General features: G+C 39.7%; 2 protein-coding genes across 3 annotated transcripts in view; both read left to right on the forward strand.

Moving 5' to 3' along the window:
- Positions 1-19,193, forward strand: part of LOC109930325 (endothelin-converting enzyme-like 1) — a 103,812-nt gene extending 84,619 nt beyond the window's left edge. The window contains exons 16-17 of the mRNA XM_048604476.1: positions 13,226-13,302; positions 18,578-19,193. Coding sequence (XP_048460433.1) covers positions 13,226-13,302; positions 18,578-18,677 — 177 coding nt within the window. The 3' untranslated portion in view covers positions 18,678-19,193. The remainder of the gene's footprint in view (positions 1-13,225; positions 13,303-18,577) is intronic.
- Positions 19,194-22,783: 3,590 nt separating this feature from the next.
- cops7a (COP9 constitutive photomorphogenic homolog subunit 7A) overlaps positions 22,784-25,410 on the forward strand; it is a 44,801-nt gene continuing 42,174 nt past the window's right edge. For both annotated transcript variants that reach the window (XR_002258221.2, XM_020512254.2), the window contains exon 1: positions 22,784-22,908. The gene's annotated coding sequence lies outside the window, so the exon portion shown is untranslated. The remainder of the gene's footprint in view (positions 22,909-25,410) is intronic.

A 25,410-nucleotide genomic window follows, 5' to 3' on the forward strand; every position in this document is an offset into this window, starting at 1 on the left:
AGATAATAGGTCAGTTACAGAAAAGTAAAAGACAGAATAACCCACACAATGAGATAAATAAGATAGAACAATCTCCATTAGAAGATCAGCCTAAAGTTTTCGCAGGGCAAGTCAGTCCAAACATTTTAGCATGCATTTATGTCAATGGGCATCCTGTGACTTTCAGGTTAGATGTGGGAGCAGATGTCACAGTATTATCAGACAAAGAGCCTTGGTTGACATAACACTGCTTACAGGCAACAGAAATCCAGCTACATGTTCTAGGTGGCATTGCACTTGTATGCTACAAGCAACTCTCCAACAAAGGGGACACGAAATATAAGAAAATCCTTTTATATTTCACAACCAAGAATTCTCTCTTCTGAGTAGAAGGCCATGTATTGACCTCAAATTTAATTCAAAAGGTGGAAGAGGTTGAAAATCAGAAATATGAGGAGAAGCTGGCAGCAAATTTTGCTGAGATTCTTAAACACTTGGCAGAACCTAATAAAAAAGGTTAGTTACATTTGAATAAAACAATTGCTTAATATCATAAACGAGATGGGAAGTTATAACCATAGTAATTTACTCGAAATGTTTTCTGCGGCAATCAAAACTGAAGTATGTTCAGATTCCAAGTGGCAATAAAAGTTAGAGAAGTGCCAGCAAAAACTGAACTATCTCCAGCACTCAGAAGAATGTATAGTGATAGAGCAACAGTGGAAGCATCTGTAGCTGAAATGAGAAGCAACACAGTGAACAACTATCTCTGCCAAATTCAAGTCTGCCATTAGGCACTGAGGTGATCGGGAGAGAGAAATTCAAGCCAGATATCTGCTGTCCCCACCTCCTAGAAGGACAAGGGCAACAGATACATGGGAACACCACCACCTCCAAGCCACTCACCATCCTGACTTGGAAATAAATCTCCATTCCTTCACTGTCACTGGGTCAAAATCCTGGAATTCTCTCCCGAAGGACATTGTGTTCAACCTACAGCACGTGGACTGCAGTAATTCAAGAAGGCAGCTTGTCATCACCTTCAAGGGCAATTAAGGACAGGCAATAAATGCTGGCCAGCCAGCGACGCACACATCCCATGAATGAATTTTAAAAAATGGAAGTGAATGTATTATAGCCAAACTTGCAGACGGCACAAAAATACGTGGAAAAGCAAGTTGTGAAAGGGATACCTACAATTTACAGAGAGATGTTGTGAGGTTAAGTAAGTGGGGAAAATAATGTGGCAAATGCAGTATAATGTGGGACAATGTGAAATTTCACTTTGGAAGGGATTATGAAAGAACAGAGTATTATTTAAATGGAGCAAAACTGCAGTAAGTTACAACACAAAGGGACTTGCACATGAAACAAAGAAAGCTAGCATATCGGTGCAGCAGGTAGTCAGGAATGCTAATGGAAGGTTGGCTGTTATTTCAAGGGGGTTGGAGTATAAGAGTAGGGAAGTCTTACTGCAACCGTACAAGCTGTTGGTGAGACCACATCTAAAATACTGTGAGCAGTTTTGCGCCCTTTTTTTAAGGAAAAATATTATTTTATTGGAGGCTGCTCAGATAGTGTTAGCTAGGATGATCTCTAGTGTGGAGGGAAACACTGTGGAGATCACAGTGGGTCAGGCAGCATCCATGGAGAGAAAGCAAGCAATGTTTCGAGTCGAGATGACTCTTCATCAGAGCTGAAGTGAACTGTGAAGGGGGCAGCATTTATGCAATAGTTTGGGGGTGTAGTTGGAGTGCTGGGGGAGAAGGGCTGTATTCACTGCACTCAATGTGGCCTACTCTACACTGGAGAAACCAAACACAGACTGGATGACCACTTTGCAGAACACCTCCTTGTCTGTGCTCAAGCATAACCACCACCTTCCTGTAGCCAGTCATTTTAACACAGCACCCTGCTCACATGCCCACTTTTTGTCCTCAGCACACTGTAGTGCTCCAGCAAATCACAGTGAAAACTGGAGGAGTCAGGGAGGCCCTACAGTGTGGAAACAGGCCATCTAGCCCAACAAGTCCACACCAGCCCTCCAAACAGCATCCCACCCAGACCCATTCCCCCACCCCTGCATTTCCCATGTTTAACCCACCAAATGTAAACATCCCTGGACACTATGGGCAATTTAACATGGCCAATCCACGTACCCTGCACATCTTTGGACTGTGGGAGGAAACCAGTGCACCTGAAGGAAACCCAAGCAGACACGGGGAGAATGTGCAGACTCCACACGGATAATTGCCCAAGGGTGGAATCGAACCTGGGTCCCTAGCGCTGTGAGGCAGCAGTGCTAACCACTTAGCCAACATCACATTTTTGGACTGGGCACTTTACAACCTTCTGGACTTAATATTGAGTTCAACACCTTCAAATTACGAACGCATTCCTTCCCTTTCTTATAGTTTTGCTTGTTACATTCTCTGCAGCATGTTCTCTCTCCCCTTAGTCCCACCGGAGTTGGTTATCTGTTCTTTCCTCTCCGGCAGTTAGACACACCATTATTCTGCCATTCTCACGTTCCAATCACTTAATCTGAACTATTAACATTCTTTCTCCCCCAGCACTCCAGCATGCCACCACCCCGCACAACTATTGTATAAATGCAGTCCCCTCCACACTTCACTTCAGCTCTGATGAAGAGTAATCTAGACTTGAAACATTAGCTTACTTTCTCTCCATGGATGCTGCCTGATCTGCTGTGATTTCCAGCAATTTTTATTTTCAGTACAGATTCCGGTATCTGAAGTAATTTGCTCCCTCTAGTATGGAGGAATTGTCTTATGAGCAAAAGTTAAATAGGTTGGGTCACTGGAATTTAGAAGAATGAGAGGTGGTCGCTTTGAAACATATAGAATTCTTAAAGAGCTCAACAGCGTAAATGCTGAGAGGATATTACCCCTCATGGGAGAGTCTAGAATTAAAAGGAAGAGTTTCAGAATAAAGTGGCACCAATTTGAGACTGAGACAAGGAAAACTTTCTTCTCTCAAAAGGTTGAGAGAACTCCTTGCCACAGAGAGCTGGGGGGACAGAGTGCTTGTGCATATTTAAGCTGAGATAGATAGATAGAGTCATAGAGCCATACATCATGGAAGCAGATCCTTCGGTCCAACCAGTACATGCCGAACATAATTCCAAACTAAACTAGTCCCATATCCCTCCAAATCTTTCCTAGTCATGTATCCATTCAAATGTCTTTTAAGCATCGTAATTGTACCCCCATCCACCACATCATCAGGAAGTTCATTCCACATGCGAACCACTCTGTGTAAAAAAGTTGCCTCTTTTTAAAATCGCTCTCCTCTCACCTTAAAAATGTAACACCCAGTCTTGAAGTTCCCCATCTTAGAGAAAAGACAACTACCATCAACTATATCAAAATCTCTCATTATTTCATAAACTTCTTTCAGGTCACCTCTCAACCTCCTACTCTCCAATGAAAAATGTCCCAGCCTATCCAGTCTTTCTTTATAACTCAAACCTTCCATACTTGGCAACATCCTACTAAATCTCTTCTGAACCTTCTCCAGCTTGATAATATCCTTCCTATAACTGGCCGACCAGAACTGGACACAGTATTCCAGAAGAGGCCTCACTAATCTCCTGTACCACCTCAACATAAAGTCCCAACTCCTATGCTCAAAGGACTGAGCAATGAAAGCAAGCATGCCAAATGCCTTTTTAACCATCCTGTCTACATGTGGTGCAAACTTTAAAGAATTATGTACCTGCACCTATAGGTCCTTCTCTTCTACAACACTACCCAAAGCCCTACCATTAATTTTATCAGCTTTACCCTCGTCTGTTATACCAAAATGCAATACCTCACATTTATCCAGATTAACCTCCATCTACCATTTTTCAGCCCATTGACCCATTTGATCAAGATCCCTTTGTAATTTTAGAAAACCTTCCTCAATGTCTACAAGGCCACCAATTTTGGTGTCATCCGCAAACTTACTAAACACGGTGTCATCCAAATCATTTATATAAATGACAAACAAAAGGGGACCCAGAACCGATCCCTGTGGAACACCAATGGTCACAGGCCTCCAGTCTGAAAAGCAACCCTCCGCCATTACTCTCTGTCTGCAGCCATTAAGCCAATTATGTATCCAATTGGCAAGCTCACCCTGAATCCCATCCTTGATCAATAGGGGAATCAAAGATTATGGGGAAAAGGCAGGAGTGGATGTGAGGAATGATGGATCAGCCATGATCCTATTGAATAGTGGAGCAGACTCAGAGGCTGAATGGCCTACTCCTTTTCCTGTTTCTGTTTGTCTTATGGTTTAGATGTTCAGACCATTCAGTTCACATTACATAAGAGCAAGCATTGTCCAAAGACACTGGGTACAGCAGAAACTGTGGAACTGGATAACATCTTGTTGGTAGTTCTGAAGTTGGAACACTAACATGCCTCTAGCCAAGTTGTTTTTGTACATTTGCCTGACATGCTCACAGTCCTCTCATTCTCTTATACATGCTCACAATCATCTAAATTATTTTTAAGAACAATTGGCTTGGGTTTACTGAGTTACCAATCTTTCCACCAAAGGCAGCTTTTCATGCCTCATGTGAAATTGCAACAGCAGGGCATTTAATGCTTTAAAAAGGAAATACTACTAATCTAATATTAACATAATTTCCAAGCTTTTATCAATCTGAAATATGAAGCAGACCTAACTGTTGTTTCTCTAAAAGCTTATTGTCATTTTAATGAGGCAATAGGCTCAAATCTCCTGTGAAGGTCTCCTGGTTTCCTTGTGTAACTCAAGCACATAGAGGCAGAAATGTGGGGATCGAATCCAGTGGCTCCTGTAATTGACCTCTCCTTCAATATTTTCTGCAGGAAGTGATAGTGGGCATTCAATATATCCACCCAAATATTGGCCAATATTTGTCAACATATTAATGCAAAATCTTTCCAATCATTGCTATAAAAACAAGTTGGACACTCTGGACCAGATGTTAATGGAGAAATGGAAAGGTTGATTAAGGAACTTCCCAACTCACTAGATCCATCTCCTTTAAAAAGGCCCCTGCTGTCCATATTTCTGTTTCAGAGGGGTGCAGGTGGGATGATGTCAGAAACAAGAATAGGGGTGGAAATCCTGGAAATGGGTCCTGAGTGACATTTTTAAAGAACTCAAGAGCTGTCCCAACTCAACAAAAATCTGGGCCTAAAAATTCAGTTGTATTGCTGGCACGGTAACATTCATATGGTGGGGAGTGAAATTTAAGATTTAGGTAGCCAACTACAGTAAAGTGCTAGAGATAACATAGTGTGAAGCTGGAGAAATCTGAAGAAAGGTCCCAACCCAAAACGTCAACTTTCCTGCTCCTCTGATGCTGCCTGGCCTGCTGTGTTCCTCCAGCTCCACACTGTGTTATCTCTGGCTCCAGCATCTGCAGTTCTTACTATCTCTACAGCAAGGTGCTATTGCCGTTTCTCAAGATCCTGATTGGAAACTGAGTGTAACAGATACTGGGCAAATGTCCCAAAATTCTGGAGAAATTTAGTAGATATGGCAACATCTGTGAAGTGAGAAACAGAGTTAAATTTTTAAGTCCATTAGGTCTCTTCTTCAGAACAGGTTTGGAAAAAATTGGTATTGAACTCAAAACTTTCTATTTCCACAGATCTGCTAGACCTGCTGAGTTTCTCCAACGTTTTCTATTTTTGCTTCACATTTCCAGCATCTGCAGTATTTTGCTTTTATATTACTGTGCTAGTGTAGTCTTTCGAAAGTGAAGATAAATAGTAAAACCACAAATGCAACAAAGCAATCCGTTATACTGCATTGTTTGACACCCTGCAGCAAATATTCTGCTTATGATTCTCAGTAAAAGATTATACTGAACACCAGATTGAAATCAAACCAGAAAGTGCTAGAGAAACTGAACAGGTGTGGCAGTGTCTGTGGAGAGAAATCAGAGTTAACATTTTGAATGTAATATAACTGTTCTTCAGAACTGAGAGGAGCTGGAAAACTATGGCTTTTATGCTAGTGATAGGGGGAGGAGGAGCAACTGATATGGTGATTGTGCCCACAGCTAAAGAGAAAGGCAATGATAATGGTGGGAAAGAGTGATAGATTTGTAAATTTGGTGTAAATATTAGCTGTGAAAAAGGAGAAAATGGGTCTGCTGTGCTGAGAAAAAAAAGCCAACAAGACATAACATAGCTGGGGAAGGTGGGGATGTAAGAAGGATGGAGTAAAGAGGTCATACCCTGAAGCTGTGAAATCTAGTATTACGTCCTGAGGCCATAAATTGCCTAAGCTTGGAACGAGAATTAAGTTAGTCGAGTTTTGGAACATCATCCAGTGATATGCTTTACAGACATTGCATTGATTGCTTTTGATCAGATCTGCTTAATTCCTGCACCATTCTCTCGCTTAGAGATGAGAGATGTCTACCATGGTTTAAATGCTCTAAGAAGATCATGAAATTGGAACATACATGAAAATATATATCAATCAAAAGCAGTCACTTTTAGGGACTAAGAGTTATTCCCTTTAGTGTAAGTTTCAGCGCAACTTTACAAACCTCAGCTGTAGGGAAATAATTCTTCATATCTGAGCAGCAAACAAGTTTTTTTCAAGATTAAATCTAGTCCCCCCAAGTTCTCTCTTTGCTGCAGACCTATGACCTGCACAAATAGCCAGATTGCTGTTTCATTATCTGTCAATCGGTTCACGGGTGTCTGTTATTGCTGTTGCAACTAATGGAGAGGAATGGGATATGTGGCAGCAGTTTGACTCACTCTGTACATTTTCCAATTGGGAAGCATCTGGTTTCCTTTCCCTCTCCAAAAACATCCCAGCTCAGATCAGAGTTCAAACTGCAACTAACCACTCAGGCCGACCATTGTCTATTTGTAGCCTGGTACTCTCCCATCTTTTGTGCAAAAATATTTGCAGATAAACTTTTACTGTGTTGACATTAACTCTTTCAGTTCTTACTTTTTCTTAACACTGTACATGCATACCAAGAAACTTGAAAAACAACCAGAAATCCTGTTTGAGATCAAGCTGGCAATTTGAGCAGTTGCAGCTTTTTCTTCTTTCACTGTGAAGCCTCTGTACAGGAAGGATCATCCCATCAGAACAATGAAAGGAACCTAAGGTGTAGCTCAGAACGTATGATCAAAAATAGAGTTTTCCTTTTTTACTATTCTGGCTTAGCAAATGTATAAATTAGATTGCCATGAGAATTCGGAACATCCAAAGGAAATTAATCGTTATTAATAGAATTCTTTTAAATAACATAAGAATAAAAGTACAAAACTGTTACTGCAATATTCAAGCTGACAAAGAGGAAGGTAACTTTAGTGCAAACATTTTTGACATGAGGTGCTGGTGTTATTATTCATTTTGCATTACTGCCTCAAGCCAAGCCTTGTCTGATAACTTGCACAGGGAGATTCATTTTACTGATGTCAGGAAAGAAAGTCCACACAGACAGATAAAAAGACAAGGGTTCAGTTCATATTATTTGTAGATTAATTAATTAATTTAAAATATTATGTTTGAAAGTATAATCCAGAGTCGAGAATGATACAGAGGTCATTCAGCCCATCATGGGTATGTACCTGTTTGATAGAGGCAACCAACTAGTCTCACTGTCCTGCTATTTCACCCATCCCTGCATTTTTCCCCAGCAGTTATGTAACCAATACTCTTTTGATTATTACTATTGAATCCACTTCAGCCGTACTCTCCCTGCCTGTTCATGAGTCTGTCTAAATGCCTTTTAAATGTTGTTGTATTATCAGTTTCTAACACCTCCCCTGGTAGCACGTCCCAGACACCCACCACCATCTGTGTAAAATTTCCTTTAAACATTCCCCCTTCACAGTCGCCTAGTATTTGACATTTCTATCCTGGGCAAAATAGTCTAACTATCCATCCTATTTTATATACTTCTAACAGTTCTACCCTCAGCCTCTGATGCTCTAGCAAAAACAATCTAAGTTTGCCCATCCTCTCCTTGTAGCTAATAAACTCCAGTCTAGGCAACATCCTGGTAAACCTCTTTTGCACCCTCTCCAAATCCTCCACATCCATCTCATAACTGCACACCATACTCCAAATGTGGCCTAACTGGTGTTTTATACACCTGCAACATAACTTGTCAACTTTTATATTCAATGCCCTGTCTGATGAAAGCAAACATGCCATACACCTTCTTTACCACTTTATTGTCTTATGTTGCCACTTTCAGGCAGCTATGGACGTGCACCCAAGACCCCTCTGTTTACCAATCCTCCTAAGGGTCCTGCCATTTACTGTATACTTTTCTCTTACATTTGACCTTCCAAAATGCATCACCTCACACTTGTCTAGTTTAAACTCCATCTGCTATTTCTCCACCCAACTTTCCAACTGACCTATATCATGCTGTAACCTTTGACAATCTTCCTCACTATCCACAATTTTCATGTCATCTGAAAACTTACAAATCTGCTCACCTACATTTTTATCCAAATTATTTATGTGTATTACATACAACAGAACATACAACCTGTGGAACACCACAGGTCACAGACCTCCAGTCAGAAAAACACCCTTACAAAACTACTCTCTGTCTTCTATGACCAAGCCAATTTTGTATCCAACTTACCGTCTCACTATGGTTCCCATGTTACTTCATCTTCTGAACCAGCTGCCATGAATGACTTTGTCAAATGCTTTAGTAAAGTCCACATAGACGACATCCACTGCTCTACCCTCAATCATCTTTATCACTTCCCTCAAAAACCTTAATCAAATTTGTAAGACAAGACCTCTTCCGTACAAAACCGTACTGACTCTCCCTAATAGGTCCATTTGTTTCCAGTTATAAGTAAATCCTACCCCTAAGAATTGTTGTCAATAATTTCCTGCCCATAGATGTAAGGCTCCAACCAACAGAGAGTTTGTCCCCTGATACCCACTGATTTCATTTTTGCTAGGGCTCCTTGATGCCACACCAGGTTGAATGCAGCTTTGATGTCAGGGGCTGACATTCTCGCTTCACAGCTGGAATTCAGCTCTTTGCAAATGGTGGTGCATGTATGGAATGAGCTGCCAGAGGAGTTGTTAGAGGTGGGTACAATTACAACATTTAAAAGGCATCTAAATGGTTTCATAAATAGGAAGGATTTAGAGGAATAAGGGGCAATTGCTGGCAAATGGGACTAGATCAGTTCAGGATATCTGGTCAGCAGACAAGTTGGACTGAAGGGTCTGTTTTCATGCTATATGACTCTATGACTATGACATTATGTTTGAATCAAGGCAATAATGAGGTCAGGAGCTATGTAGCCCTGGTGGAACCCAAATTGAGTGTCACTGACTAATACTGGTTAATAGCACTGTTGATGACATCATCCATCACTTTCCTGATGATTGAAAGCAGACTGATGGGGTAGTAATTGGCTGACTTTGATTTGTCCTGTTTTTGTGTCCAGGACACACCTGGGCAATTTTCCACACTGTCAGGTAGATGCCAGTGTTGTAACTGTACTGGAAGATCTAGTCTAGGGGAGCGGCAAATTCTGGTACATAGACCTTCATACAATTGCTGGAATGTTGTTAGAGCTCATAGCCTTTGCAATATCCAGTGCCTCCAATCATTTCTTGATATCATGTGAAGTGAATCAAATTGACTGAAGACTGGTATCTGTGTAGCTGGGGACCACTGGAGGAGGCTAAAATGGATCATCCACTTGGCACTTCTGGCTGAAGATTGCTGCAAATGCTTCAGCCTTATTTTTGCACTGATGTGTTGAGCCCTTCCATTATTGAGGATATTTGTGGAGCCTTCTTCTCCAGTGAGTTGTTTAATTTCCCACGAACAGTCACAACTTGAAGTAGTAGGACTGCAGAGCATAGATCTGATTATTTGGTTGTCCATCATTTGCTGCTAATGCTGTTTGGCATGCAAGTAATCCTGTTTGGTAGCTTCATCAGTTTGACACCTCATTTTTAGATATGCCTGGTATTGCTTCTGGCATGCCTTTCTGTGCTCTCCATTGAACCAGAACTGATCCATTAGCTTGATGGTAATGATTGAGTGGAGAATATGCAGGGCCATGAGGTTGCAGATTGTGCTGAATGTCCCATAGCGTCTCATGAAAGCCCAGTCTTGAGTTGCTAGATCTTTTCAAAGTCTGTCCCAGTTAACACGGTGATAGTGCCTCATAACACAATGGAGGGTATTCTCAATGTGAAGTCAGGACTTCATCTCATAAGGACTCTGCGGTGATCACTCTTACCGATACTGTCATGGACAGATGCATTTGCAGCAGGCAAATTGGTAAGGGCAAGGTAAAATATGTTTTTCCCTCCTGTTGGTTCCGTCACCACCTGGTGTTGAGATAGGATATGTCCAGGGATGGTGGTGGTGGTCAAAAAAAAACCAAGTGCAAGCTGGAAATTGGAAACAAAAGAATAAATTGCGAGAAAATCTCAGCAGGTCTGGCAGCATCTGTGAAGAGAAAGCAGAGTTAATGTTTTGGGTTCAGTAAGCTTTCTTCAGTTGGAAATGGTGGTGTCTGGGACTTCGTTCTTCCATGAGTATGATCGGTCAGGCTATGGCTTGACTAGTCTATGAGACAGCTCTCCTAATTTTGGCACTAGCCCCCAGATGTTAGTAAGGAGAACTTTGCAGGGTCCACAGGCTGTTTGTGCCATCATCATTTCCGATGACTAGGTCAATGCCAGGTGCTCTGAAAAGTTTTGTTTCTTTGTTGAGACTTCATAGCAATTGACACAACTGAGTGGCTTGCTAGGTCTTTTCAGAGGGGAGTTGAGTGTCAGCCACATTCATGTGTGTCTGGAGTCACATTTAGACCAGACCAGGTGAGGGTGGTAAATTTCCATTAATGATCCATATGGGTTTTTCTGACAATCGGCAGTGGTTTCATGGTCATCAGTGGATCTGCTGTGGTGGGTTTCGAACCCGGTCTCCAGAACATTAGTTGAGTTTCTGGAGTAATAGTCCAGTGATAATACCACGAGGACATCACCTCCCACTATCTACCTCAAAATTTTTCAAGTCACCCAACATCTCCTTGGTGAATAAAATGTGAATTACTCATTAAGGACCTCAGCTACTTCGTCTGGCTGCACACATAAATTCCTTCCTTTGTCCATGAGTGGACCTACCCTTTCCCTAGCTACACTCTTGCTCTTTATGTACTTTTCAAATGTCTTGGGATTCTCCTTAATTCTACTTGCCAAGGACATTTCATGGCCCCCTTTAGCCCTCTTAATCCTTTATTTAAGTTCTTTCCTGCTTCCTTTATATTCCTCAAGGACCTTGTCTGATTTCAGTTTCCTAAACCTTACATGTGCTTCCTTTTTGTTTTTGACTAAAAATATGTAGAACAGAGAGACCTAAGGGTTTAGGTATATAATTCTTTGAAGTTTGTGTCACAAGTAGACAGAGTGGTTAAGAAGGTGTTTAGCAGACTTGCCTTCATTGCTCAGACCTTTGAGTACAGGAATTGGGACATTATGTTGTGGTCGTACAGAGTATTGATGAGGCCTCTTCTGGAGTCCTGTGTCCAGTTCTGGTCACTCTGTTATAGGAAGGATATTAATAAGCTGGAGAGGATTCAGGAAAGATTTATCAGGATGTTGTCAGGAATGGAGGGTTTCAGTTATAAGGAGAGTTTGGATAGGCTGTGACTATTTTCACTGATGACCTTATAGAGGTTTTAAAGTCATAACGGGCATAGATAAGGTGAATGGCAGGTATCATTTCCCTAGGGTGAGGGATTTCAAGACAGGAGGGCATATTTTTAAGGTGAAAGGAGAAAGATTTCAAAAAGACATGAGGAACAACTTTTTTGCACAGTGGTTCATGTGTGGAATGAACTTCTAGAGGAAGTAGTGGATATGGGCACATTTACAATATTTAATAGACATTTGGGTAAGTACATGAATAAAAAATGTTTGAAGGGATATGGGTCAAGTACAGGCAGGTAGGACTAGTTTAATTTGGGATTATGGTTGGCATGGACTCGTTGGACCAAAGGGTTTGTTTCCATGCTGTATGACTCTATGACTCTATTATCTGAAAAGGAAATAAAAGTCAGAAGAGATGCGTACCAGGCTATCGAGGCACTGACTAGAATCTTGTTGTAGCATCAAGTGGGATCAGAAGGTCATAGGCTTCTGTTAGTAGATGGGAAAGCTGACCACACATAATAAAACAGCGAGCAGCCAATTAAATATTCATTCAGCAGGGGCAAACAGTCAGTCGTTGACTCTGCTGTTCCCACATGGGGTCAAAGCTGAACCAGTAGTTAAAGGGCAACCAGATATTTGTTGCCTGCAATCCAGTACTAAGTGGTGTCTTCAGACTGCAACAGCTGCCAAGATCTTCTGATCTTTTCTCCCACCCAATGCCTCAGGATAACCTCAACTGCTGCTACCACCTGTTTCCTTGGAGAACAACTACTACTATCACCTGCTAATCAGTAGTGATGGAAATGTGTGCCTAAGATGGCTTACACTGCCAGCAGCAACCCACAGTGAACCAGAGCCTTGCCAATGGTCAATCTAAATTAATTTAGAATCATAGAATCCCTACAGTGTGGAAACAGGCCATTCGGCCCAACAAGTCCACACCGCCCCTCCAAAGAGCATCCCACCCAGACCAATTCCCCTACCCCTGACTTCCCATGTCTAATCACCTAACCTAAACATCCCTGGGCACTATGGGCAATTTAGCACGGCCAATTCACCTACCCTGCACATCTTTGGACTGTGGGAGGAAACCAGAGCGCCCGGAGGAAACCCACGCAGACACAGCGAGAATGTACAAACTCCACACAGACAGTCACCCGAGGCTGGAATCAAACTCGGGTCCCTGGTGCTATGAGGCAGCAGTGTTAACCACTGAGCCATTGTGCCACCCAAATTTAGATAGCTAACTTTGTTGTTACTGCTGGTTAAAATCACCAACTATGTCAGGTCTTTTTGTTAAAGTTCAATAGTGCATGTTGATTTGATCCATTGCAAACTAAAGAATCTACTAATTATTACCGATTATAAAGCAGTACAGATTAATAATTATCTCCTGAAGGAATAATTCATCACAAAGGTTTGTTTTCCTTAACAATAGTAATCAATAATGATTTTAATGTTTCCCTTCAGATTGTTTGTCTTAATTTTTTTGGTATTTACACTCCCTAATGAAATACTGACTATTTTTAAAATTATTATGCTACCTTATTAGAATTGGTGTATGAAGAGAAGATCACAGTCCATCTACCTACAGCTGCTTACTGATAAACATGCCCCAGAACATTGCAGGTATGATTCTTTATAGCACTTGATTCTTCTGCTGTTATATGAAATTAAGAAATGTTTATTGTTAGATAATTTTGAATTCATGAGTTTACATCTGACATTATGTCAAAATTATTTTAATATTCACTCAGTCAGAATTAACATTTGTATTTAAGCTAGATTTTTGTGTTCCATACATCATCTTTAGCAAAATTGTTTCAAATATTTTTCCTCACACTGATGTGTCAATACAAACTCTCTGAATGAGAGTTCCATTGAAGTGGCAATAAATACAGCCCGACACTCAGTGCCTGAAAACGTGATTTAACTTCCTGGTGCACAGAAACTCTTTTTACAAGTGAATGACTTACATTGCTATTGTAAAAGTTGTTAAAAGTTAATAGAATAGGTTCTGATCTTACATCACAGTACAAAATGGGTGATAACAGGGGGAAGACACTTTTACTTGTTTTCTTTTTATTTCCATTGATTTCAAAGTTTCAAAAATATCCTTGTTTCATAAGTAATGGGAAGTAATGACCTTCTTGTCAATGTCTCTCTCTCACTGAGTAGTGACTTTACAAATGTCCTTTCAGTCTCAGTTATTGCCACCCTACCCCAAGAGCACCACTGCTTCTTGGATTTTGCTAGAAGGTCACTAACACTCTGTATTTTCTCCCTTAACTTTCATTCACTCGAAAACAAGACCTTTCCATTGTGAATAATAGCATTGACATTCCACTTTGATTGAAATCTAATTGATAAGCAGCAGAGTTTTCCCCTTTCTGAGGGTTCCCCATCCCTAAACTGGTCCAAACCATTCTTTCATGATCGAAAGGATTTGCATACAGGAGTAGAGGTCCTGTTGCAATTGTATCAAACTTTGTTGAGAACATGCCTAGAATATTGCTTGCCACTTTATATTCCTTACGTAAGGAAGGATATACATACATACTTGCCGTGGAGAGATAGTGCAACAAAAGGTTCACCAGTCTGATCCCTAGGATGATGGGATTGTTTTATGATGAGAGATTGAGCAGAGAGCCGATGTTCTTTCATTTAGAAGAATGAGAAGTGATTGTATTAAAGAACGTAAGATTCTTATGGGGTTTGACAGTATAGATACAGGAAGAATATCTCCAGATTGCGCAGTCAAGAACCAGGAGCCACAATCTCAGAATGAGAGTTTGGCCATTTAGGACTCCGTTGAGCAGGAAATTCTACACTCAGAGCATGGTGAATCTTTGGAATTCTCTATTCCAACCTTGGACTACTGGCATGCTGAACAGTGGAAACAGCATTCAGTAGAAACAGCTAAGTGCTCACACAACCAACACATCAGATCAATACAAAGCCAGTGACATTCCCATTTTTTCCACTCCCCAAGACTTCTTTAGAGCCCTGTCTCCAATATTTTCGTGCTATTATCCATTCTTGGAGCTCATCCAAGCATTCAGAACAGGACCACCTGAGAACAAAAGAGATGTCTGGCCATTTGTTGTACCTACTTTTGTTGATATATTTGACAGGTGGCCTCATTCTAAATACTTGGTCTGAGCTCCGAAAATGGTTATTAGATTCGTCCCAGCAGGCAATATTGACTGAGTTTGTAGAGCAGTTCTAATATTGTTTGATTGGCATCTTCATTACCTTGTAATAAGCTGTTCTTTCTTTGAAGAGCTCTTTCAGTGCCTTTGTTTTCACTTGGGTAAGATTAAGGGGTATAAAGCAAATTGTGAGTTTCCTCAATGGGACTTCCATCACTTGTAATTGATTGAATGTCTTATGAGAAGGTATGGAGACAATGGTTTTCAAAGGAAAGTTGAATGACTGAATATTTTTGTTTCCCAACTCAAGGCAAGGGTTTCCCCAGAGTTTATACATTCTCTGAGATACTGTGAACTATATTGATTAACATCACCCAGATCCATTTAAAAACTGGGTAGTTTTATATGTTCACCACTGCAATGGAGCTGAAATAGGCATGAATACTGCATGCAATTCATTATTTTCACCCTTATCCCAGACAAGTGAAAATTGCTGGAAATGGGATTGGGGCAGGAATCCCAGCATAAGGTCCTGTTCACTTCATCCACCTTAAACCCTTCCTTGCATATACACTCTCTAAATCATTTTTGCAACCATCACCTTGACTGTAGTATTTTCCATGCTCCCAAAGACAGACAACGCCTAAGAATTTATATTACAGAAACAGTCCATATTTCTCCAAAACATCTATATTAATGTTGGCCCTCCATATGAGTAAGAATTATAAATCCATCTGGTTTTCATGTTCCTGTATTTTCCATCTTTACAATCTAAAGTTAGATGTTGACATTGTTTCTACCTCAATCACCAACAACTCCCCCCAGCTCAATCACCCTCTCCCCAAACTGTCTGATATTTTTGTCTTCTGTTTCATGGCTCGGTGCATCAATCCAACACATTTTTTTCTTTGTATTATTCTTTTCCAAAAACATAAATTAGGTATTCATTATGATGATTTGCTAAATAGTGCAGAAGGGAAATCTGCTAAGTATGCATTTATTGTCATTTTTATTAATTACAGAATAAATGTCTTGTTTCCCAAAAACAAAGCCAATGATCTGGAAAGAGGGCAGACCATTGGAGCAAACTTTAATGGGTAATAGTAATAATTCACTGTAAAGACTACCTTCATCTATTTACCTTTCATCAGGCAGCCAACTGAAACTCTCTCTCTGGTTTGGTTTTGTCTTTTTTTCACTCTGTTCCTTTCAGCTCTGCTATATTGTTTTTCCTTTACCGTCTTTAAAAACTAGTCTATGTAAGGTTTCCAGGGGAATTTTTTTTTCCATTCTATGTGTCAGTGTGGAACAAAGGATTTCCTATTCACTGACATTGCCAAATCATGCTAGACTATTAATAAAAACTGACAGCAAAATTAAAGTTATGTACCTTCTCAGCCCCTTAAACCCAAGACATTTGTACCAGTTTGAATGCACATGATTCATCTAAACCTTCCCTAGGTCAGATGGATCCTGTTATTTTTAATATCTAGGTCAATTTGGCAAATGGAGTCCAAAATACCTTTTTTTTTGCAGGAAGCAGAGGGTAATGGTTGAAGGGTGTTTTTTTTTATTGGAGACCTGTGTCCAGTGGCGTATCACAGTTTTTGGTGTTGGGTCTCTTGCTGTTTGTTGTGTACATTAATGATGTAGACTTGAATGTAGGAGATATGATCAGTAAGTTCATGGATGACACAAAAATTAGCGGTGTATTAAATAGTGAAGAGGAAAGAGTTAGACTACAGGACAATTTAGTTGGAGTGGTTAGATGGGCTGAATAGTGGCAAATGAATTTAATCTTGAAAAGTGTGAGGTAATGCATTTTGGGAGGACTAACAAGGAAAGTGAGTAATTGGTGAATGGCAGGAGCCTAGGAAGTACAGAGGATCACAAAGACCTCATGTCCATAGATACTGAAGGCAGCAAGACAGGTAGATAAGGTGGTTAAGATAGTAAATGGGATACTTCCTTAGTCAGAAGTCACACAACACCAAGTTATAGTCCAACAGAAATGCTTCACCTGACAAAGGGGCTACACACCAAAAGCTTGTGATTTCGGATAAACCTGTTGGACTATAACCTGGTGTTGTGTGATTTCTGACTTTGTCCATCCCAGTCTGATACCGGCACCTCCATATCATTGCTTTCTTAATCAAGGCATTGAACGCAAGATCAAGGAGGTTATAATGGAGCTACAAATAACTTTAGTTAGGTCACAGCTGAAGTACTGTATGCAGTTCTGGCCACCATACTATAGGAAGGATATGATTACACTAGAGAGGATGCAGACGAGATTCATCAGGATGTTGCCTGGGCTTGAGCGATTCAGCTATGAAGAGACACTAGATAGGATAAAGTTGATTTGCTTCAAGCAGTGAAAGCCGAATAGGGTCTGATTGAGGTGTACAAAGTTCTGAGGGACATTAATAGGGGAGATAGAGAAACTTTTTCCCTTTAATTGAGGGGCAAATAACCAAGGAGCACAGTTTTAATGTAAGCAGCAGTAAGTTTAGAGGGGATTTGAGGAATTTTGATCTCTCCCAGAGAACTTATTGTCTAAAGATGGGAAACCTCAAGTAATTTTAAGAACTATTTAGATGGATACTTGAAATATGATTGCAAACAAGGCTACAGGCCAGGTGCTGAAAAATGGGATTAAAATAGGTGGATGTTTGATGACCAGCACAGACAGTACCGGCCTCTTTCCATGCTGTAAAAAAATCTATGACTCCTTAACTCTAATATATCTGTCACTAAGTTCATATGTCCCTCCTCCAGCCTTCAAATGTCTACAGCTGATTGATATATTTTCCATAGTAACAACGTTCCTCTGGTGTGGACCTTTCAGTCAACAGTCTAATTTCTACCATTTAAATTCTGTGTAATTTTGAAATTGGTCCAAAGAATACTAAATCCCTACATCAGTGCACATCATCATTTCTTTGCCTATTTGTTTATCAGTTCTAAATTTTCCTTTAAACTGTGGTGCACAAGAAATCAAAATTCTTTAACCACAAAACGTAGTGTGTTTCCTAATTATAGCCAATCAATACTCTGTTAATACTTTGTATTTCCTAAGATTATTTTCCGCAACATCTAAAATGTAAATAAATATCTAATTAGAACATGGACTTTTTTATTACAGCCAGCTAAAACAAAATTTAAAAGAGAACAGCTAAGTATTTAAAAAGGTAACTTGTAAAAGGACACAAGGAAAAGCAGATAAAATTAGACTGTTTGGCTCTAGCTATAGAGTTTGCAAAGGCATTATGAGCTAAAATTCTATGGTTTAACAAACAATTCCCTGTTGTTCTAAAGAAACAGAGCTGTCATTCCTTGGGTAGTGATTGCAATTCATTATGTCACCTAAGTGACTATTCTGTGAGTCCAAAACGTATGTCAGTAGACTACTTCATTGTAGAAAGCCGACATGCAAACCTAATCTTCCTCTCATTCAACATCAATCTTTAAAGGAGGTCAATGAATAGCAATCAGAACTAGGAAATATTGTTATTTTTCCCCTCTTTAGTCTAGGAACACTGAGGTCAATTGTAGTGCCTTTATATTCTGTGGTGTAATTGTAGTATCCAGAGTCCAGTGATTAAATGTAGGATATGGTTCAGTCACAGGTATTGGCTTTACAAACTAAGCCATAGATACTTGTAACTAAACTTTACCAACGAAACATATATAGATTTACAAGAATAGGTTGTTTATCTTGAAAGTAATAGTCTTCATTTTTATTTTAACAGGGTTCTTGGAAGTGTTTCCCAGTTTGATGAATTTGGAAGGGTATTTCATTGTCCTAAAGGAGCTCCAATGAATCCAGTTGAAAAGTGTTCAGTGTGGTGATTTCAAATTCAAATTTAAATATATATAGCTATTTTAATTTTCTTTAATGTTTGATAAAATGTGGCCAGTTCTTTTTATCTCAATTGCATTTTTATTTTCATAAATGAATGTAGCTGAATTCTTCTGACTGTTTTCAGAGCAGCAAAATGTCACTACTTTAACGATGCACATAAAATTCACATCTTTGCACAAGAGATTTGAATAAGAACCTCTTTTCACTATGCCTCATGTTACCCGTCCTAAACTACTTTAGGTAATAAATGTTCCATGATTGAGCTGTACTTCATGTTACCTTTGTGTTTCAATGTATGCCAGTTGTTAAAAATCAAGCAAGATGTTTTAGACTGGTCGAATATTTGTGCACTTTATTAAAAGCTTAACAAAAACTTATGTCTTGCAAATAAAAATGTGTCGTATAAAGAAGCAATTGAGTTTCTTTTTTCTTTAAGTCTGTAGCAGAAAGTGAGATAAATATGCACCAAATTGCTTGAGCTTTTTAAGTATGTGATATCCATTAAATGAAAGTTATTCAGGGTACAACCTTTGTGTCAAAATTGAAAATACAACTAGTTAATGTTTATATTTAGTGTCATTGAAAACTAACATGTTATCTTGTTAAATGTTAATGGCTGTAGGTATCAAGTATTCTGTTATTTGATGCTATCAAACAGCTGTCTTTTGTAAAAGTGTTTACTGATTTTACATTTACACTTTCCTTTAAAGTTACAACATGCAGACTCTAAATAATGTAAGAAAGTTGTAGTACACTGATATCGTGAGGAAGCAGATGAATCCTAACACCTTCCTTTAATGCTTTACTAAGGAGTCATCTGAGTTTTTCCCCTCAGTCTTGATCTTGTGATGAAATAAACATGACTTGGCGCACCAAACTGTCTTGCTTTCAAACCAATTTAGATCAAAAATGTTTTAATTTATTCCCCTAGCTTAACCCTGCTGTGTCTGTGAATATTTTTCAAACAGAAAGTCACGTGTTGAATGCTATTTGTTGATTATAAATCACAAGTCAAATTTAAAATTGGGTACATAAACACTTAATAGGCATGCATAAATATAACAAAAGTTACCAAACATTGAGTTGAAAATCATTAAACAGCATAGTTATGTGACAAAATAAGAAGCCACTTATTCAATGTATCATTTTAAGTTAACACTAGCAGTGATCAGAGTCTGTATTTATACGTTGATGAGATCATTTTAAGAGTAATTCCTAAGGTAGCTGAGAAACTTAACAGCTTTGAATAACCAGACTGTCACATAGCCCAACTATGCATATGTGCTGACCAACATTCAGAAGTGACACAACCTCAATCTTAGGATCGGTGTATTTGAATTAAACACCTTTCTTTCCTGGGATATGGTCATTAGTTTTTGGAGGATTGATTCCATGATCACATTTCATTGCATGGGGTTTTTCTGGGAGGGGAAAACTGAGTTTGAGAGATAATGCTTAAGAAGCCTTGCCAAGTTTCTAAATAACATCCTATAGTTTGCATAAATAGTATATAAAGGAAGTTGATATTTTGGCTAGGAATGAAGTATTAATCATTGTTTTGTTCTAGAGATGGTGTTGAACTTTGTCAGTGTTGATGCAGATGCACCCATCCAAATGGGAGACCATTCCATCACACCCCTGATTTTGTCCTTTAAGTGGTGGAAAGTCTTTAAGAGCTAAGCCACTTAGCAAAAAATACCCAGCCTCTAACGCATGCTACACGCATGACCGTTATGCTATTTGTCCAGTAGAGTTTCTTAATATTCAAGAGTGGGGTTATAAGGAATCTGCATGAGAGTTTTATCAATAGTAGATGATAAGAGTATTAAGATTTGAGCAGAGTGGAACAATGTCCTTTGCAAGGAAGATAATGTAGGATAGCTTATATAAGATTGAGAGGAAGAAACAACTTGAAGGAGTGTGAAGTTTGGGAGTTTCAAATTAAGGAAATTCACTTACTGTGGGACCTAAGAGAACAGAGAGGGGAGTATTTCCAAATGAAAGTCAGCATGGGACAGGGTTACATGTATGACAAGGACTATAAATGAAAACGATTTAAAGAAAAGTATGAGTTACTCGAACGAGGGTAGATAGTGGAGATGCAGGTGGATAGGGCAAGTGATGAAAAATATAGTCAAGTTTAGAAAGTAATGTAAGGTTGACTGTCTGGAAGCCACGTTGTATTAGTGGCACTACATATTTCATTGTGGATGGTCATAAAGTGTTTGCAAGTGAGCAAAATGCTGAAGAGAAAATGTGCAGAGGAGGTAATCTAACTGCACTGTAGTACAAAAAGTGAGCAGGATAAGGAGGAAAGAGATGAACACTAAGATGGGAACATAGGAATTAGGAGCAAGAGTAGGCAATACAGCCCTTTGAGCCCACTCTACCATTTAACATGATCATAGATGATCTTATCCTGGTCTCACTCCACTTTCCTGTCTGCTCCCCATAGCCCTTTATCCCACTTTTCATCAGAAACATACCTATTTCTTTCTTAAGTCTATTGATTGATCCTGCCTCCACTGCACTCAAGGGCAGTGAGTTCCGTAGATTCACAACCTTCTGAAAAAAGTAGTTTCTCCTCATCTGAAATTTGAACCTACTTCCTCTCACTCTATAATCTATGACCTCTTCTTTGAGATTATCCCACAAGGGGGAATATCTGTTAAAACCCACCTTATCAATCGCCTTTAGGATTTTATACACCTTAATCAGATCCACTCCTCCCCCCAATTCTTCTGAACTCCAGCGAGTACAAGCCCAAGCTATTCAACTGCTCCTCGTACGTCAGCTCTATGACAGCCCTTTCATCCCTGGAATCAACCTGGTGAACCTTCTCTAAACTGCCTCCAGTGCTACCACATCCTTCCTCAAGTAAGGAGACCAAAGCTGGACACAATATTCCAGGTGTGGTCTCACCACAGTCTGAGTTTGACAACTGGGAGGACTATGGGTTGGGACAATTAGGACTGCTGTTCCAAAAAGAGTTAGCATGCTCTTGTGTCACAGTGTCCCTATCTCTGAACCAGGAGATTTGGGTTCAAGTCACTCCAGAGATGCATTACAACATCTCCAAGCAGGTTGATTAAGAAAACATCTGAAAGAGGCAGAGGCAGAGGCCACAGTTGCACAGGGTAGAGAACACTAAGGAGGATAACTGAGTCATGACCTTCATCAGGATTCTATTGTTGAGATGATGTCAAGAAAGGAAAGAAGATGAGGTTTTATGCTTTTCTCACTTGCACTGACTGCTAACCCCATCACCCAGGGCAGAAGTATCCAGAGCAAGGTCCACTTGTAGCATCAATGTATTTGTGGTGGTATTGAATTCCCAAATCACATTGAATTGACTAAGAATGAGAAAACCAGTCTGAGAGACCGAATATTTGTTGGTTTGCAAATGTTAACAAAGGGGAAAAACCAGTTAGAAAACTGTAATATTTGGAAATGAATGTACAGGTCTTACAGGTTCTCCATTTTAAAGTACACAGGATGGGTTAGACCAGGATGTCTCTTTTGCCTTTATGACTGGTTTTTCTTTCTGGTACATGCTGACTCTGATTGCCGTGGTGAAATGCTGATAAGCTAAAATTCAATTCCAGCCATGTAATATTTCCTAAATATTGTCCTACGCAGACTTTGGGTGCTGTTTGGTTTGCGTGCTAATTTGAATGAAGCAATGTGATATTTTGATGCTTTGTCAATTTGATTCCTCAATGCTGAAATTTCCCTAACTTGAGTGACTATCCTGCGGTTGCTAACTGAATCGCTATTTCCAACCTTTATCTCTTTCGTCCTCTCTCCTAACGTAAAACAGGAGAGAAAATCCGAAAGAACCGTAAATACTAGAAATCAGAAACAAAAACAGAAGTTGCTGAAAAAGCTCAGCATTTGTGGAGAGAAATCGCAGTTAAGGTTTTGGGCTCAGTGAGCCTTCTACAGAAGAAAATGAAATAGGAGTTGAAAGCTGTTCCATGTGCCTGGGATTTAAATTTAAAACTCACCATCACGAGACGCAGCTAACGGATCCGCCTTATGAATGAAACGGCTGGGACGTTTACGCCATTAGATCGACCGCTGAACCAGCAAATAGGAAGCTAAGTTGGGGTCAGAAGGTGGGCTCAGGAGTCGGCAATTTCGGCCAATAGGAGCCAAGCGGGGCGGGGGTGCCCGATTCTTCTGAAAGAGGGTTTGAGGTGAAGGGCCTGACTGTAGGTGAGTTCTGTAAAAGCGTGTGGGTTGTAGATGCTTTAGTAGTGGTTGCTTGAATGGCAGTAATTGTACTTATCTGTTAAATGTGCTGTAAGAACGAGCTGCTCGAATTGTCAGCACGTTGTGCGGTTGCGGGAATATTGGGTCTGGGCCTACAGCAGTGAGCGTCAAACACATTGTTCTTTTTTTTTGGCTGTGTTTGTTTTAAAGGATCGAGCACTTTCTCCTCCGTAGTTCAAAATGTGACTTTCTAAATAAGTATTCTCTGCCGTTCGATTTGAGCGGGAAAACCCATTTTTAAAAATATATTTAAAAATATAATGATGTATGGACATCTTTTCGAGCTGAAGTGTAAATGAGTACAATGCAGACCAGAACTCGCGCACTCTCTGTCACTAGGCGAAATCAGGTTCTCTTACTTCGGAAAAGAAACCCCTGAAAAACTGTGGATGCTGCTAATCAGAAAGAAACACGGGAATTGCTGGAAAAACTTAGCAAGTCTGAAGAGTCGTCACTGGGCCCGAAACGTTAACTTTGTTTTCTCTCCACAGATACTACTAGACCCCCTGAGTTGTTTTTCAACCGTTTCTGTTTTTGTTTCTCTTGCTTCCACGTGTACTTTGGTACTTGGCTGAAATTCAATCCTTTTGTTTTGAAAAGAAAGTAAATGACTTTAACCGTTCATTTGGATTGGTTTCCCTCCATGTTAACATCGGAAACTTTAAAAAAAGGCACGTGCAGTAAAATATAAGTTGCCACGAAGTTGTGACAAAAGGTGAAGGTGTATGGAGTTAGGGGACGAGTTGCAGAATGAGTTACATGACCAGAAAATGTCAGTGCTAATGTGGGGATTTTTGTACAAGCGAGAAGTGTTTTCTAGTGGTGGTTTTAGCTGGGCATTGTATTTTACCATATCTAAATGCTTTGGATTTACATTAGAATATTACATATTAGCAAAGATTGGGAATGTGGAATTCTGCACCAAAATACAAAAAGAAGTAGGATGATAGGTAAGTGAAATTCGATATAGCAAACTGATTTGTTCTAGCAGAAGTGTATGCAAGGTGCTTACTATTTGGAAGATAAGTAACTTAATAATGTAGAAGGGCATTGAAATCCAGGATTACAAGTGTATTACTGAAAGTAGTACAAGTTGGTTAGGTAAACCAGGTTCTGGTATTTATTTCTGCAGAAATAGTCACAAAAGGAAGTAATTTGAAATGTTTGTTGAATATTGCTTCAAATGTGTAGTCCCTATTACAACGGGAAGCTGCAGGTCTGAGAAAACGTAAATAATATTCTCAATGTTACTGAAATTGAGAGGATTCAACTGCAAGGAATGATTAAATGGACTGGTTTTTTTTTCTATTCTGATAGAGACCTTTAAAATTATGAAGGGGTTTAATAGGATGTTAAAACTAAAGCTATCCACTTTGTCAATTCCAACATGCTGCTGTTTTTCCAACAATCACCACAATTTTCTGTTTTGGTGTTTTTTTTTAAATCTCAAACAATCCTGAGTACACATTTTAAACCTCTCAGTAAGACTAGATTTTTCCAGGTTTTCTGATATCTCTCTCCTTTCGTCAACTAACCCAAGTCGTCATCTGTTTCTTAAGAACATAAGAGCTAGGAGCAGGAGTAGGCCATCCGGCCCTTCGAGCCTGCTCCACCATTCAATAAGATCATGGCTGATCTTTTCGTGGACTCAGATCCACTTACCCGCGTTCTCACTGTATCCCTTAATTCCTTTATTGTTCAAAAAAATATCTACCTTATCTTTAAAAACATTTACTGAAGTAGCGTCAACTATTCCACTGGGCAAGGAATTCCATAGATTAACAACCCTCTGGGTGAAGAAGTTCCTTCTCAATTCAGTCCTAAATCTGTTCCCTCTAATCTTGAGGCTATGCCCTCTTGTCCTCATGCTTTTTATCTGCTGAACAACTGATGCTAGATTGGTTATGTTTACAGAAGGCTGTTCTAAATTGCTAATGTTTGTAGGTAGAAACATCTTTCACTGTTAAAAGGTCCGTCTCTGTAGAAATAAACTATTTGTTCACTCTTAACACCTGAAAATGTCTATAATTCAAACTTCTAAATTCCCAGTAATGAAAACTATTCCGTTGAGTCCTTCCTTGTAATTTAACCCTAGCAAACGTAGTCTCCTTCTGAAAAACCTACGTTGTATTCTCTCTCCACTACAGTAATATGTCCATTCTAAGTGGGTGGAAGACGTGTTCCTATCATTCCCTTTCTCAGTTGGGGGCTGTAAACTGGTTTTTGCAATGTGCCCTTGCCCACCATACTTCCTGCCCATGGTGTGGCTCCCCCCTTCATCCTTGTCTCGTTTCTTGCCTTTCTGTCCCATTGATCAAGGACCATTTTCTGACATCAGTGACGGTTTTCTAATGTTGCTTAGGACTGTCTGTGTCAGAAGCCAGACAACAATTTGGAGACTGGGTCTTGGTGAAACTTAGGGATCATTAGAGCCTGAATGAAAAG

Source organism: Rhincodon typus, chromosome 13, assembly GCF_021869965.1.
Source record: "Rhincodon typus isolate 14 chromosome 13, sRhiTyp1.1, whole genome shotgun sequence".
In the NCBI taxonomy this organism is placed as follows: Eukaryota; Metazoa; Chordata; class Chondrichthyes; order Orectolobiformes; family Rhincodontidae; genus Rhincodon; species Rhincodon typus.